The sequence below is a fragment of the Antechinus flavipes genome, chromosome 2, assembly GCF_016432865.1.
Source record: "Antechinus flavipes isolate AdamAnt ecotype Samford, QLD, Australia chromosome 2, AdamAnt_v2, whole genome shotgun sequence".
In the NCBI taxonomy this organism is placed as follows: domain Eukaryota; kingdom Metazoa; phylum Chordata; class Mammalia; order Dasyuromorphia; family Dasyuridae; genus Antechinus; species Antechinus flavipes.
This window is the reverse complement of record NC_067399.1, coordinates 157,655,443-157,673,038: the sequence shown is the minus strand read 5'-3', so window position 1 is coordinate 157,673,038 and position 17,596 is coordinate 157,655,443. Positions and strand designations below refer to the sequence as shown.

The following is a 17,596-nucleotide window of genomic DNA, read 5'->3' as shown; positions in this document are numbered from 1 at the left end:
GAGTAGTAATTTAGGTAACCAAACTAGTCCATGGAACTTCTCAGAGGATGGGTCTTGTCATTTTTAGGATCAATGTTAATTGGTTAAGCTGATTTTGTGGCAAATGTTAAAAAATCATTAGATTATCTATGTCACAATGTATAAAAACAATCCCTTAATATATTCAAGTTAGTGATGCCATCCACTATATTGGAATTTGAGAAATTTCAAAATTATATTATGTTGGATAGTATAATTAAAACAATATATCACATATTAGAACAGAAATCATTACCTGGCTCATTTCTTCATCAATTTAGTATTTAAAATCAGACTGTATATAAAAAAAATTCAGTTATTTATGATAAATTACTATTGAAATTGATATGATACTTCAAATAAAGAGTAAAAATTAGTGAGATATGAAGCTAGATTTTTGGAACCAAAGATTATACTGAATAGTCTTGAATATTTTTGCTCTTATATCACTCATGTTAAATATGAAATAAATTTTAACTTATTTGTATGAAGGCCATTTACCCTTATAATATAAATATAAATTACTTTAACACATTTATAACATCATTTTTCCATAAGAGTTAACCATATGCCAAACAGAACATAATATATGGCAATAATATGATGAAACTGTACCTCCGGTTTCTTCATTATCTCGATGAAGAACATGTGATTCTTCATTGGATAAATAATAATTAAAACATCTCCAAAATCTGTTGGTATAATACCCCTGCGGTAGTTCCTGGTGTGTTCAGACCAGACGATGTGAACCTCGTCATTTCCCAAGTGACGAAGCTGTAACAGCAAATTGGCTCTTTATTAATCAGAGTGATAACAACAGTTTATGAGGGGTCATGGTTTACAAATTGAATTACAATGCTCAGCAGCAGAAATATTTCATTACTTAAAAAGGTTAAAACAGTGATTTCTTTTACATGCAATAAAATGGTGCAGGTGGCATGATTACTTAAAAATAATATGGACCTCATTTGAAATACATATTGGTACTTACATAACATGTTTAATCAGTACATGCAAATAAATTATTGCTATTCTACTACAGTGTTAATAAGAAAGATATTTCAACTACATTTTAATGTCACTAAAAGCATCGTTCTCAAAAACCCTGAAATAAAAGAAGTTATTATTTTTTACATTGTATCATTGTTTTAGAAGAATACTGATCCAATATCTAGTTAATACAGAAAATTCTGTATGAACAGAAAAAAAATCATGCAACTATAATTATAATACCATTTATTGTACAGTTTATTGTGCTTATTTGCTAATCAAAAGCTTTAAGAAAAAAATATGAAGTCATTTCTGTTTAGCAAAAAAGAAATGCAAACTTACACAAAAATTGTATTTTACAATCAGATTCAAAGATCAAAGCCAAATCATCAGATTATTTTACTTACAGAAACAAGAATGAATTTCTACGACTTGAAAATATTAGGAAGAATGAAATGTGCTTCATAAGTAATCACATCTTAGTAAATATGGAATAAGTAAAGAGTATAGAAACTTGATTGCAAAAATTAAAATGGTCTCTTAAAGAATTGTATTATGTAGACATTTCTAGTTAGTGGTTTTCTCAACTATTCTCATTAATTCCTCTTAGGAAGATAAATTTTCAAACTTTTTAAAGCAATAACACAATGGTATGGGCATCATGAAAAAACTATTCCAAAATTTGACTTACAAATACAATAGAATGAAAAATGAAAGGATAGCAGTATTTCAGCATATGAAATACATGTCATGTGTTAAAGGTAAAGTTACCCCTAAAAAAAATATATATATATATATAATATATATATGTACACACACACACGTACACACACACACCCACACACACATCCTCTCTCTCTCTCTCTCTCCAAGATGCATGCCATACTTTAAATGTAGAGAGATTAGTATGGTACAAAGGATGAATAATCTTCATAGGCAGCTCTACAGAGATGACCACAAAAAAAATTTTTTTTATAAGTTTACAAAGAAGTCAGTTGTGTTGAAATGTCCTTTTATTCTTTTCTATTTCAGTCTTCTGCAAACAACAGTAAAACTCAATTATTTAAAAAGAGATTTGCACCTTGTGGGTAAAATTCAATTGTTTCTATATAGGTTCATGGGCTGTCATTTTTACTGAGCACTTCGCTATAACGAGGCAGTACAAGTTAATAGTATTCAAAACTTTTCACTGAAAATTGCTCATTAATTTTTTTCACTTATACCTCAAGCTAGATTAGAGCCATGTGAAATGAGAAAACATGAAAGGGTCGCACTAGCATTTGTAAGGAAAGTATCCATCATGATGAGGTCATAGATCTCATTAAAGTATGGAAACATACAAAACATTAGTTGAGCAAAGGTGGTACAACTGCTTTAAATTATTACCTAATGTAACTGAGCCAAAATTTTATATACCTCTATTTTCCTTAACAAATATCACATTTTAAAAATTTAAACACAGTGGCCTCCCATCAATGTACTACTTTAGGAGTGATAACATGGTAGTCATTTTGTGCCAACAACACAACGAACAGTGTTTTCAAAAGAGAAGTGAATAACATCTAATTGAAACTTCAGGGGAAATTTTAAAAAAGCAGAATGTAATTACTGAAGCTGGAACATAGCCAGGACTCAATACCTAACACCCTTAATCTTGAAAATAGAACTAGCATCTTTAGTAACATATTGCTCCTTGATATAATGCTTGGGCAAATAATTTATAGGTGAAAAATCTTCCTTATTAAATCAAAACCTGCACTTGGTTTTAGTTTAAATTGTTTTAGAAGTTATCCAATCAGTTACAAGACTCTACTTCAGCATAAAATTTAGTAAAATTCAACTCTAAGGCAATGTATCAAAATGCATGAAATATATTTCTGATTGATAGTTAATTTTAAGGCATGTGAATTCAAAACAATCAATCTTTGTAATATTCAGCCTCCCCCCAAAATCCTATTCAACAGTAATCCAAATATTTAAAACAATGGTTTGCTACTATAAAAATGTAGCAAAACAGTTGTAGATATATAGTAAATTGTAGCACTCCCCCTGCAATAATTCACTAGTACATAAATTTACTTTCATTTCTTTTAATATAATATTAATCATCATGAGATTATATGCCTTGAGTATCTGGGTATACATGTGTAATTAACTAAGTCACAAAATTAACAGTAAAGGCATCAAGCACAATTAAATAGAATATTTGGGACAAAGATATATTTGAATACCCTAACAAGTATATAAAATGAACACAATCAACATTGAAAACACAAATAAAATGAGTTTTTAGTCACATCATAAAACTTATCAGAAGAAGCATAAAGGAGAAAGACTACTTTTCCATGTTGTCGGAGAGTTTACAAAAGACATTCACTTTGCATGTTGTATATGATAAATATTGCCAATAGAATAGAATATATTGTTCAACTACAGTTTCTTCACAATGACTATAAGTTAACTCAATCTAAAAATAGGCATGTAACTTATAAGGCAAATTACAGACTTTTTCATTTTATAATTAATCATGCCAACTATTTCCTCCAATGTAAGCTATACTTCAGAATGTACTTGTCAGTTAGTGAACAAATACTCATTTTTCAAGTCTTGCAAAAACAATTCATGTTCTGAGTCTTGCCCTGGACCACTACTACTCATTAGCTTGAGTAAACAGTTTTAAAGTCACTATGCTTTAACTATTCTGCATGCTGCCTGCCAGGCAGCACGCCACTGGTGACACTGGTCATGGTACACACCTAATAGCCTGACCTCCTTTTCCGTCTAATTGCATTACATAGCCAGCTGGCTCCAGAGAGGAGTCGTCTGTTTGATTGAAGAATTCCTGCTCCTTGGTAGGCATCGCTGCTACTTTTACTAAGTAACAGTCAGGCCTGACATCCCCATTGTTCATCTGACAGTGTGCCCATCCTAAAATCTAAGTTTTATTTGTAAATTAACCAAGAAACTTCCTGCCAGAACAGCGCTGCCTGGAGACTGATAATGTGTGCCTTTCATTCCCTTTCACTCTTACTGTATCACTGCCAATTTGTTTTTCTGCTGCTGGCCAGCCTGAGGCTATAAAAGCCTTGTAAGACATAAGTGCAATTATAGTCCTGGAGTCAAATGAATTGGACAAATCCAATAGCACAGCTCTGTCCCCACTTTGCAAAACCCCTACAGCAGTTAGATTAGCTGCTAAAAATCTAATCTAGCTATAGCTAACAAATTTCTGCAGCGAAAGATCAAGAGTTCAGTATGGGGTTGCAACCAGATTTCTGAATTGAAAAAGTTCTACTATGACACGGGCAGAGCATAGCATAAATCACTTTAGAATTCTGCAGCTTATTTTTAAGCTGTTAGGTACAATTTAGTTAGAATAAGACAAGGGACTATTGGATGCTGTTACTGGGATTGATTTTCGTTCTAGCTGCAAGACATCTTGATGAAGAAAGTTTATCACTAATGATGCTAAATCCTGAAACTGAAAAAGGTACCAGCTGAACTATGATGATTTCAGTGGGGAATCTTTCAAAAAGAGTCAAATCTGAGCACACTATTTGTGTTTTTAACTGGGGGTAAAAAAAAAAAAAAAAAAAAAAAACAAACCCATAAAACAAGCGGAACTTCATTTATTTTCTTTAAAAGAAAGGAAATGTTTTAAATTTTTATTGATTCTAAAGAACGTAAAAATGTCTCTCACAAATAAGAACTTTTTAAATGCATTATTCTTAATTTTACTGAAATGGCAAAACAGAATTTGATCCTAAAATCATTAATCCTTTACTGAGCATTACAGACTAAAGAGAGTGAGGGCCTGCTTGAATTGTAACCTATTTAATAAATCATCTGAAACATCATTTAAATAAATGCTTTGAGACAGGAATTAAATCCTTTCCTTTCCCTGTCATGAACTTTCAGGACTGTAAGTCATCTTAGCAATCACAACTCTACTACATCTCCCTAATAATCACAGGATTGAAGATCACTAGTGAAGAAGGATTACTTCCTGTCTCCTGGGGTAGATCATTCCATTGCTGTTTTGTGATCATCATGAGAAAAATTTTCATTACACTGAAACTAAATTAGCTACTTTGCTATTTCCAACTACTTGTTTCAATCAAATGAGATGATCATTGCACTATATGCCTGGTACATAGTAAAACCTTATAAAAATATTTATTATTATTGCTATTATTATTTCTCTTTACTACTCTAGTAGTTCTCATCTGGACAATCTCTAATTTAGCAATATCTTTATTAAAATGAGGTACTACTATAAAGAGGAATCATGGTATAGTATATAGAGAGAAAATTTGACGTGGTGAGAGTCTAAAGAACTTTTAATTCTCACTCTGTCAATTACTAATAGATTGTCATTCACTCTCTCTCTTTCAGTTTTGTGACTATTAGAGATTACTGTACTTGTTTTCTATGCTTCACTATTTAAATGGATTCATGATTCAAATGGGCATTCGTTATATACTAGTGAGATCTCAATCCACTTACACTTTATGTTCCTTGTAATTCTAATGTTGTCATCCCATAAATAAATTCAAAGGAGGTTTACTCTGGGCTTAGGAAGGGCAGAAATCAATATAGTTAGTAAATATATATATATAAAAACACATTAAATTTTTCATAACTCCAAAAATCTTATAAAAATTTCATTTTAATCACTCTGATTAAGTGTGACTATGTTGGTTATTTTCCCTTTCCTTTCCCCTCCCCATACATACAATGTAGCTCTTGATTGGACTTTGAATCATTTGTAATTCCATTTATTCAGAGGTCAAAGTGTTCAGTATTTTACATTTGTGTAACAATATTAGTAAAATATAAGTGTCAAAAAGTTGGCTTATTTGCGACAGGGATCAAACTTGGATATCACAGAGAGTGCTATATAGGCAATCTAATCTGATCTCTGTTCTATTTCCACACTAGACTCAGCTTACTGTTCATTTGTAATGTCTGTCCAAAACATGTGCATTGATAACTTACTCATTGTGTTCCTGTTCCAACTACATGCCATAATCTGGGAAATTCACATTCTTGATCCATTCATTTTTCCTCTGTAAATTGTTTAGGCTTTTTTTTTTTTCTATGTGGATCACAATGAAAAAATTCTATTGTATTAAAATAATGATGAAATGAACATAATTTCATCTATAACCAACCTACTTTACAAATAGAGGGAATCCCTCTTCCATTTGGACTCTGTACAAAGCAACTTACATAGCTGTGTTTATTACCCTTGATGAGTATATGCTTTCCTGTCTAAGGCCTTGCTTAATACTAATAATCAGAGGGCTGTTGAACGAAGTTATTTATGTGGTTACATTTGTGAAATATTTTGTGTGATATTAAAATGTGTAGAAGCTGCTGTTGCAAGAAAACAGGCAAGAAGTGGTATAAAAACAAAAAAATATGCAATGAAAAAAGCACACATGCCAGGCAAGCAGCAAGACTGAGAAATAATAGAGGGGCCAGGTGCTGCATTGTTAAAAGACCAAGAGAAAGGCCTCTACTGCATTTGCTAGATCGTGTGTGGAGGATTTATGGGAAAATACCAACAAGAATCATACAAAATGTGACTTTCCTTAGAGAAAGTACACTTAATTATCAATTCATAACACAAAAAGAGCAATTTTGATGTAAGTTTAAATTTTACTCAATAAATTATGATTATAATCCTTTGATATAGTGTTATGAGCTCTAATTTTCAAGATACAGTAGATTTAATTAACTGATAAGAACAAAAAAAGAAAAAATAAGCTAGCCATTAAGATGGTTAATATTAATATTTTAAGTTTAAGGAAGTTCTAAGAATGATCAATATCACAAATAAATAAAATAGGAATGAGTCTGCATAGAAAACAACAAATAAAAGATATCTCATATTACTCAAATTAGTTGAGCATTACTAGCAGCTTAAACATTATTAACAGTGTAAAGCATTATTTTAGGAATCAAACTATAATTCAGGCATCACCCAAAACTATGTTAACTCTGGGTTCATTTAACCTCTGCGGGTGAAATTCTATAAAATAAGCAAAGTGGGATAGAATAAATCCTTTCTTAAAATCTTTTCTGATTTTGAAACTCTGTGTTCTATACTTCTATTGTACTTTTTTATTCAAAGACCAAAGTCACAGAGTTTTCAGCCAAGGTATACACCAAGAATATTAAAAATGACTAATTTCCTTAATAAAGAACACATGATATGTATGGTTTTGTTTTTTTTTTAAATTTATATCTGTATACACATATAACACATATACAGCGTGAGGGAAAAGGTTAAGAATAAAAATTAAAAAATAGATCTTGTACTTTTATCTCTAGTTCCAAAAACCTCTTTAAGAGTGATTAACTATTTTTGGTAACATTTCATCATTTATTTGATCATAAGATTTTAGATGTGGAGTTTTAAAAGGATCTCAGAGGTCATCAAGTCCAACTTCCTCATAGGCAGATAAGAATGGAGGCTCAAACAAGTTCAAACTTGCTTAATTTTATAGAGGTAGCAATTTTTTTTAAAATCCAGATTTCAAAATCGGTCTGTCTGGTTCCAAAATTCAGTATTTTGACAAAAACATTGTTTAGCAAATCTTAGAATAGAAGTAAATAAATAAGTTGCATGATTGTAGAATAAAATTTTGAAAAGATATATACATTACCTTTTTGGTGAGAGAATCATCTGAATCAGATGGCATTCTAGTAGAGACATGGAAAATCACTTCCACAGTAGAGGTAGCATAGTATGGTGCAGTTTGTCCTGTGCTGCCATTTCTTTGGAGGCCACCCATAAATCCACAGTGTGTTGAAAGGTCAACCTTATATATGTAATAATGAAAAATAATCATAATCAAAAATCAGGTCTTCTGATTTACTAAGACAGATGACAAGTTTACAGTTTTGTAAAGCTCCAGCTTTACTGTTAACTGCTTAGTCAGTGTCCAGATTCTTTCAATGAATGGACACATTTTTTCCTTCTAAGGAGCAAGAATTAAGATCCATTTAATTAGCTATACTTTTTTATACCTTGAAAAAATGAATTTGTTTTATATTAAATATATTAAGGATAAAGAAATGTGTTTTTTTTTTTAATTTGACAGAAAGAAAAAAACCATGGTCAAGAATAGTCAAGAATGGTTACATTAAAGAACATATTGATACTTTTAAAATAATCATGTCTTAAACTATTGTTAAAAAAAGAGTTGAAAGGAAAGAGCTAAATTTCTTAAGATTTAATAATTAAAATAATACCTTGTACCTAATTTCAAAAAATCACTATCATACCAATTTCATATATCCATACTTCCCAAATTGTTTTCATAAGTTAAAAGAAAATTAAACTATAAAAAATGAAAAGGACAGAAATCTAGTTAGACAAGAAATTCCTAATATTTTTTGATGTGTAATTATACTCTGGCATCTGGCAAAATCTATGTATTCTTCCTCAGAATATTATTAAAATGCACAAAATATGTAATTTACAAAGAAAACCAATTACAGTAAAATATGGCAATCAAAATATTAAAAACAAAAGCAAACAAGTATGAAAGCCCAAGATTAAGAACTCTTGGTTTAGATTATGTTTAGATCATTTAGAAATCTCTGATTTTAGAATAGCCTTGAATTCAGAAGTACATCTTCCAGAGGTATCAAACTTAGATTCAAATTGATATATAAAGGTTGTGTGACTTAAGCAAATTATTTAGGGAAACAGAAAACTATGCTTCTGCCATAGCTCGTTTTTTTTTTTTGTTTTTTTTTTTTATATTGCCCTAAGATAACAATGTTTTTTACTCGTTAAAATAGATTTACTATATTTAAAAATGTAAAATAACATTCTTAGTTCGTTACAAAAATAGCTAGGCAAGATTTGGCCCTTAAGCTGTAGTTTGCAATTCCCTGATTTAGGCAACTCTTGAAGACTATTTCTTAACCTGGGAGCTCTTCCCATCATGGAAATAAATGTCTTATTCATTCAGTTATTATATTCTTTTAAAAAAATATGAGTTCCAAATTCTTTCTCTGCCTCAACCTTGCCTCTACCTCATACTCAAGCTATATCTTTTCAATTATACAAATGAAATTGTGCAAAACATAATCTTTCTGGGGTACAGATCTAGTAGTGGTATTGCTGGGTAAACAGTTAATGCAGTTTTATAGTCCTTTTGGGAATAGTTACACATTGTTCTCAGAATGTCTGGATTAGTTCATAACTCTAACAAGAATGCATTAATATCTCTTTTCCCCCCTTCCTTTCCTTCAGAATTTGTCATTTCTGACAGGTTTAGTTGGAAACTCAGCTTGGTTTTAAATTGTATTTTTTTCTAATCATTAGTAATTTAAAGCACTTTTTCATATGCCTCCCTTAATCCACTTTTTTTTAATCACACCATATCCTCTTTCCCTCTTAAGATACATCTCTATATCTAACTATTCAGTTGTTCAGTGTGCACACATATATTCTTTCCACTTTGAACCAAATTCCAGGAAGAATCAGGTTCAAACATTCTCCACCATGCTCCTCTCTGTAAGAACAAATTCTTACATGGCTCTTTTCTGTGAGAAAATTTTCTCCATTCTACTTCTCTCTCTCCCGTTCTCCCCTTCATTACTCTTTCTTAATCCTTAATTTTTTTTGTTTTTGTTTTTGTTTTATATCATCCCAATATCATCAACTTACACGCATAGTCTAGATCCATATAGATTCTTTTTAGTGGATTCTAATCTTGTCACAGGCTGACAAGGATAAAAATCTTACAAGTTATATGTAGGAATCTTACAAGTTACATAGAGGAATTTAAACAATTTAACCTTATGGAGTCCCTTATGAATTCACTTTCACATCTACCTTTTTATACTTCTCTTCAGTTTTGTGGTGGAATGCCAAATTTTTTATTCAGCTCTGTTTTTTTTTCATTAGGAATGCTAGACAATCATTTATTTCATTAAAGGCCTATTTTCCCCCATGAAGGTTAATACTTTGTTTTACTGGGTAGGTTAGTCTTGATTCTAAACCTAACTTCTTTGTCTTTCAGAATTCAGAATCATATTCCAAGCCCCTCTGCTCCTGTAATATGGGCACTACTAAATTTGGTGTGATCCTGACAATAGCTCTATGATAAATGAATTTTTTCTTTCTAAATGTCTGCTATAGTTATTCCTGGATCTGGGGCTCTGGGATTTAGCTATATTTCTAGAAATTTCATTTTGGGATGTCTTTCAGAAGGTAATTGATGGATTTCTTCAATTTCTATTTTACTCTTTGGAAATAAGGTATCGATGCAGTTTTCTTTGAAAGATGATATCTGGGTTCTTTTTTTCAATCAAGGCATTCAGGCAGTTCAATAATTCTTAAATTGTCTTGGTTTAATGTTGGAATCCTTACTAACTGCTAAGTAATTAGAGTTGATCTAATCTTACAAGAAGTTGTTTTGGCCAGAACCTGAAACAAGGTACTAAGTAGAACTAATCAAGACAAGGCTTGTGTTCCCACCTTTACTCATTGGAGTCCACAAGTATGTACTTCACAAAGTACACTTTCTAACTTCAAGAGAGTCCACACCTTAAAGCTCTTTGGGCCAGAGAGCACTATGGGAGAAAACCCATAATCCCATTCTTTCAGAAGGTTCACATATAAAGCGAGACAGCCATTCCAGAATACATTTTTTCCTCTTGGCTGGCTGATCGCGCTGGACTCGAGAGGAACGACTCTTGTGCAGAGAACACTTTAACGGATTTCAGTGGAGCTACACCAGAAGCCCTCTCTCCGCGGCAAGTTGGTGGCTGGGCTCCCCAGAAGGAGATAAGAGAGACCTTCCATCTCTGTCTTGGTTGGAGGCAGAAGAAAGCAGAGTCAGGGGCTGAAGGACAGAACCTTTGGATTTGGAGACATCCGAAGGGCTCCAAGCCTCTAAACCGGCTGTGCTTTGAGAAGAACAAACTCCAACATTTGAACTCTAACAGTTTAATGTATTTTGCAATTGAGTTGTTTTTCTAATAATGAATTTCACACTTTCTATTAATTTTTCATTCCTTTTAAAATTTGCTTCTTGATGTTTCACTTCATTAGCTTCTACTTCCACAATTCTAAATTTTGAGGAGCTATTTTTCCTCAGCAAGCTTTTACACCTCTTTTTTTTTTTTTTTTTTTTTCATTTTACCAATTCTACTTTTTAAGGAGTTGTTTTCTTCAGTGACTTTTTGTACTTCTGGTTCCATTTGGCCAATTCTGGTTTTTAAAGAATTCTGTAATTCAGTGAAATTTTATGCCCCTTTTAGTATCAGACCAATTCTTTTTTATTTTCATGTCTCTTTTACCAAGCTATTAACTTTTTTCTCAAAATTTACTTGCACTACTCTTATTTCTTTTCCCATTTTTTCCTTCTTCCATTCCTACCTTTTTTTTTTTAAACTCTTTTATTAATTCCTACTAGGTTTATGTCCACTATTGCTCCTTTCATACTGATATCTTCTGAATTTATGTCTTGGTTTTCCCACAACAGTACCTTTTTTTTAAGAGTACCTTTTTTTTTTTTTTTTTGCTTGTTTGTTTTTTGCTCCTATTCCTGTTATGATTCTTACAAGGTGCTAAAAGTCACTGGAATTGATGGACACTCCAGGAGATTCAAAAGTCAGGATTCAGTCGAGGAGATTTACAAGTCTGGGAGATTCAAATCAGGAACCCACAATCCCACTCTCGGAGGAGGAGTCAATTCATTCCATATATATATCACCTTTGTGCTGGCTGGAGGCTTTGGATTCGGAAGAAGAGAGGCTGACGCTGGATGAGGCAAAGGACTAGCAACAGGAGCTCTTGGAACCAAGGAGAGAGATATGCCTCTAAGAAAGCTAACTCGGATATTTTAGAAGAGAAAATAAAGGACTGAAACAAAGGCTGCTTCCAGAAGCCCCGCAAGAAATCTGCTCATAGAGAACTTTATACTTAAGAGAAGAGAACATTACATATTCTCAGCTTATTCCTTGACTTTGAACTCTGTTAAAGTTGTGTTTTATTCCTCTGGAGGTAGATAATTACTGTCCCCACTTTCAGAGTGAGTTTTAGGGATGTGTACGGTTTTCAGCACTTCAAAGATGGTGCCATTTGGGGAGAAATGCATATGCTCTGGTCTTTAACCAGGAAAGGCTCCTGTTCCCCTTCAGCTGCAAGCACCAGAACTCTTTTATTGACCCTGAAACTTGGCCCTTTTGCCCAGGTCCTTTGTTTACTTGCAGCTGTGAGTGCTAGTTATCATCTTTGGAACTGTGACCAGTGCTCCTACTTCCTTGTGACTAATCGCCAGTGCTTAGAATCTGTGACCTAGAACTGCATATGGAGAGTTGCAATCAGCACCAGTTGCACTCAGTGGCAGCAAAGATTCCCCTGTGATCTCTTTTGACCAGTTGTCCAACCCTTTTATGGTCCTTTGGTTAAAAGCTCTCAAAGCTGTTATTGCCTGCTGTTGCTGCTGCTGTCACAGCTGCTTCCAAGGTAGGCTGTTGGTGATACTACTGCACGTGCTCTGGGCTACTCTCCACCTTATTGTCAAAGACTTCTCCTGAAAAACACCCAAGTTGTTTTAGGCTAGAAAAATATCTCATTCTAACCTTTTTTTCTGGCTCTAGAAATTTGCTCCAAATTTTTGGTTGCTCCAAAATTTAATTTGAGATGTTACTTTAACATGCTTTGGAGGGACAATGTTGGGGGAGCTGTTCCTCCATCTTGGCTCTGCTGGCCCATTTGGGAGTTCTATACAACATGAAATAACAAGTCTAATCTCAAGCCCTACTTTAATAATATGATTTAGAAACACCTACTTTTCTCTGTAATACCTAGGATCAATCTTAGAAGATAGGTGTGAATGGATCCTCAATCCAGTTAAGAGAACTTATTCTATTTTACCTTTTTTAACATCATTATCTTATTCTTTTAAACTCTCTTCTCTATTAAAGCCACTGTGTTTTTGTCAGGCAATCCCAATTTGTTTTTTTAATCTTATAATTAGATATTTTCCCAGCTAAACACGTTTTCCCTTTCTGTTCAGATTATATCAAAATAATATGGTGCTTTGCTGTTTTGTGGGCCTGAAATTTCCTCTATTTAACTTTTTCATCTTTCGAATCTACATCCAGCTTTTGAGGCCCAAATCAAATGTTATCATCTCAATGAAATGCTATTATCTCCTTTCTCATCAGGGTTTCACATTACATTTTAATTTTTTCTTTTCTATTGCATAAGTAACATATTGTTTTATTTTTTGTCATAACCATATATCTATAGCACATTCCATACCACACTTTTAGAGAAATATGTTATGTATTACATTTCAGCTATTTTATTAATAAAAGAACACTACAAAATGTTTAATTACTAAAAACTAATAACTTTAGTAGCTCACAATTACATAGCTTTAAAACTTGCTAAGTATTTTTCAATACACAATCTTATTTAATCTTCACAACAATCCTTTTCAGAAAGTATAACAAGACTTATTATGCCCTATTTCCAGATGAACCAACCAAGGCTGAGATGGCTTAAGACATTTCCTAAATGTCACATAGCTACTATTAGACAGGGGATATGAACCCAAGTCTAATTGATATCAAAGCCAATTCTCTATTACATTTATATTTAAATTTATATTTTTAAATTTGCTAGAAATTGGTCAATGAGTGTTGAAACTCAAAAATTAATACATCAATTATAAAGGACTCACAAATTCTTGATACTTAGGGTATTTCTAAAGTAGACTTAATAAGCCAGCATAATTTTATACACAAATACATCAAATGAAAAATGTTTACTCAATTGCATTCAATTAATATCTATTGAATGAATTACCTCCCAACCAAGTCCAGCAACAAAGTCTTCATATGCCTGGCTTCCCCTTGCATTTGACAATATTGAGCACTTGTCTTCTTGTCCTTCAGCAATATAAAATACTGCAATCTTGTGAGTTTCACGGCTGTAGGTTAGAAGAAAATTGAAATGAAGTATTATTTATAAGAAAAGGGAAGTTGGGGGTAGTCACTTAAAAAAGATTGGTATATCATTTCTTATATCATACAGTTTAGCATTTCCTCTTCGTTTTAATTTAGGAACATTTCAGTTAGCCTTTGAAAAGGACAAAATTTCTACTCTAAATTTTATCATGCAACATTGTAAAAATTCTCTAATCCTAAATCACCAAGTTAATAATAATAAAACCCTAAAACATTATCATTCTCTAACAAGAATAGATTCTAACTTTGTCTTGGTCAGTAAAAAGTAACTGCCCATCATCAAATAATGGGACATCTTCATCTTCTGAATATGTGTAATTGAATTCATGCTATGGGGTTAAAAAAATAATATTTGGCTGAGGAAAGAATCAAATAGTTATGTCCATGAAAAACTCAGTTCCTACTGACATTATATTAGCTTAACTAGAACATGAATGAATTTACTATATTTGACTGATTTAAATAATTACTTTTTGTAGATATAATTAGATTAATAATGCAAAAAAACCTTAAGTTTGTATTATATAAAAATGTACTTGATTAATAATGAACATCTTTCTTCCTCTCAAAGCCCTTAGTAGAAATGATTCAATTCAATGCCCTTTCTTTAATGAGAAGTCATAATCCCTTAGGGTTTCTTGACTTGTTTTTTTTTTAAATTAGGGTTGCTAATCTGATTATCATTGTATTTCACTCATTATTTTTGGAGTATCCAATGAGAAATGTCTTTTAAATTCCATAAAATAAAGTTTTATTTCTCCCAAGTAGCATATTATGCTACAAAGGCCAAAATGACTGAAATTTATTTCCTATAGGCTTTTGAAATTCTAAATTAAGTAAAAACAAAATTCCCACAAAACTAACTTATGAACAACAAAGCCAGAAAAGTATAAATTCCTTAAATATGTCCATATACATAAATGAATTATCATCTTATGAGTCATAATTTATTGAAACTCAACTAAATCTTAGAGAAGAAAAATGAGACTAGAAAAGAGGATTTAATGAATAGGGAAGAGGCTTCATTTGATTTACTAATTATTACAGAAAAGGTATGATTTGGACTATTAGTTCCACAGCGGTGTCTTCTGAGGTATATCTATTATGGAAATTCATTTGGAAACATTTGAAGACAATTAAATAACAGAAAATATATTTTCTTCTATGGAGTATTGGAAAATGTTCTACTTGGAAATGTATTCAAGCAGGTAAGTGAAAACTGTTGGCCCAATACACCTCTGCCTACTAGTCACTAGGATGTGATAAAGATATATTGAATTAAAGTAGAATACCTATGATCATTTTTTTGTGTAAGACTCCCTATCTCAATTGAACTGGAAGTGATCAACCTATTCAAGGCTCATTTACACTATTCATCAGCATGAGAGCTTTCATTTGTTTCATATGTAACCTGGTTGATTCATCCCTCTTTAGACAACCTGCTGCCCCCTTCTTACCAAGAGTTCACAATACTAATGGCAATCTTAATATAGAGATATTAAATCAGCATACCCTACTGAAACTCAGAACTCCAGAGCTCAAGAAATTCGCTAGCCTCAGGATCTCTATTGATTGAAATTATATCCATATACCACTATGCCTGTCAAACAAGTATTTTTAAAAATCCTATTCAACAATGGGAATATTTGGATTGATCTCTAATTCTTTACTACAACTAAATCTGTTTATTTTATTTTATTATAGCTTTTTATTTACAAAACATATGACTGGGTAACTTTTCAGCTTTGACCCTTACAAAACCTTCTGTTCCAAATTTTCCCCTCCTTCCCCCTCCCTCATCCCCTCTCCTAGATGGCAGATTGTCCAACACATGTTAAATATGTTAAACTATATATTAAATCAAATATAAATCAAATTTGAAATATGAGGTATACATATTCATAGTTATCTTTCTGGACAAGAAAAATCAGATCTAGAAAGAAAAAAAAAAAACCCTGAGAAGGAAAACAAAAATGCAAGCAAACAATAACAGAAAAAGTGAAAATGCTATATTGTGGTCCACACTCTGTTCCCACGGTTCTCTCTCTAGGTATAGATGGCTCTCTAGTAGTAACACTGCTGGATTAAAGAGTATTCACAGTTTGATAACTTTTTGGGCATAATTCCAGATTGCTCTCCAGAATAGTTGGATTCGTTCACAACTCCACCAACAATGCATCAGTGTCCCAGTTTTCCCACATCCCTTCCAACATTCATCATTATCTTTTCCTGTCATCTTAGCCAATCTGAGATGTATGTCTCAGCGGTATTTCAGAGGTGTGTTACTTTGCATGTCTCTGATCAATAGTGATTTGGAACACCTTTTCATATGATTAGAAATAACTTCAATTTCTTCGTCTGAAAATTGTCTGTTCATATCCTTTGACCATTTATCAATTGGAGAATGGCTTGCTTGAAACTATGTTTTAAAAAATCTCTCAGAATTCTTTGGAAGCAGTAAAAAAAAAAAAATTAAATGCAATATTTATTTATGAAATCGCAGACCTAACTTATATGTATCTGTTCACTCTCCTTCAATTTCAGACTTTTTTTTGAAATATGAGGTTCTTAAAACACTTAATTCCCTATACTGGGAAATGAATATAAACTGCTTGCATTTTTGTTTTTCTTCCCAGGTTATTTATACCTTCTGAATCCAATTCTCCCTGTGCAACAAGAAAACTATTCGGTTCTGCACACATATATTGTATCTAGGATATACTGTAACCTATTTAACATGTAAAAGACTGCTTGCCATCTGGGGGAGGGGGTGGAGGGAGAGAAGGAAAAAACCGGAACAGAAGTGAGTACAGGGATAATGCTGTAAAAAATTACCCTGGCATGGGTTCTGTCAATAAAAAGTAAAAAAAAAAAAAAAAAAAAAAAAAAAAACCACAAAAAAAATCTTAATTCCTATGTTCTAGAAATAGATTAATTTCAATCATGAATAGCTGGATGTTACAAGGAGAAACAATGACTTTTAGTGCTAAAAATTCAACAAGTTTTACATCTTTCAAATTTGGGGATCACAGAAAATTTGCTACTTTTTAAACCAGGCTTGCTGGACTCTGGAATGCATATAATGTTTTAGTAGTGCTAACAAGAACTTAACATTTCACATTCACAGGATGCAGGAATAAGTGGGCAATATAGAAAGAGAACCAGACCTGCCTTCTTGTTCCAGTTGATTTCAGATAAGACCAAATCAGTTTCTTTACGCTTTTTTGTTTTTTTCTTTATATTATGGACCAAAATTTAAAAAGGCTAACCTTCCCTTCATCTTAACACATAATTGTAAGATTGTTACCAATTTAAGCAGTAAAATCGATAATTCATTTGATTTGTCCTATGTCTAGCACAAATTTTTGTGTAAAATATCTACTTCGTGCATTTTTCAAAATTAATTAGCTGCATTCTTACATTCTATTAAAATATTTAGAAACTGACAAATCAAAAGTATATATTCTTTAAATAATGGTGAAGTAGCATTTTTTTCCTAATAATAGGAAAAAAGTAATAATGTAATATGGTCATAGGAGGAAATCAGTTTAATAGGAAGAATTACTTTACTGAAAGT

At 32.1% G+C, this 17,596-nt stretch overlaps 1 protein-coding gene across 1 annotated transcript in view; it reads right to left on the bottom strand.

The window, feature by feature from the left end:
- RALGAPA2 (Ral GTPase activating protein catalytic subunit alpha 2) overlaps positions 1–17,596 on the bottom strand; it is a 397,768-nt gene that overhangs the window by 148,068 nt on the left and 232,104 nt on the right. Inside the window, exons 35-37 of the mRNA XM_051975852.1 lie at positions 13,859–13,982; positions 7,683–7,838; positions 634–792 (exon numbers count right to left, since the gene is read on the bottom strand). Of these exons, the coding sequence (XP_051831812.1) occupies positions 634–792; positions 7,683–7,838; positions 13,859–13,982 (439 nt within the window). The remainder of the gene's footprint in view (positions 1–633; positions 793–7,682; positions 7,839–13,858; positions 13,983–17,596) is intronic.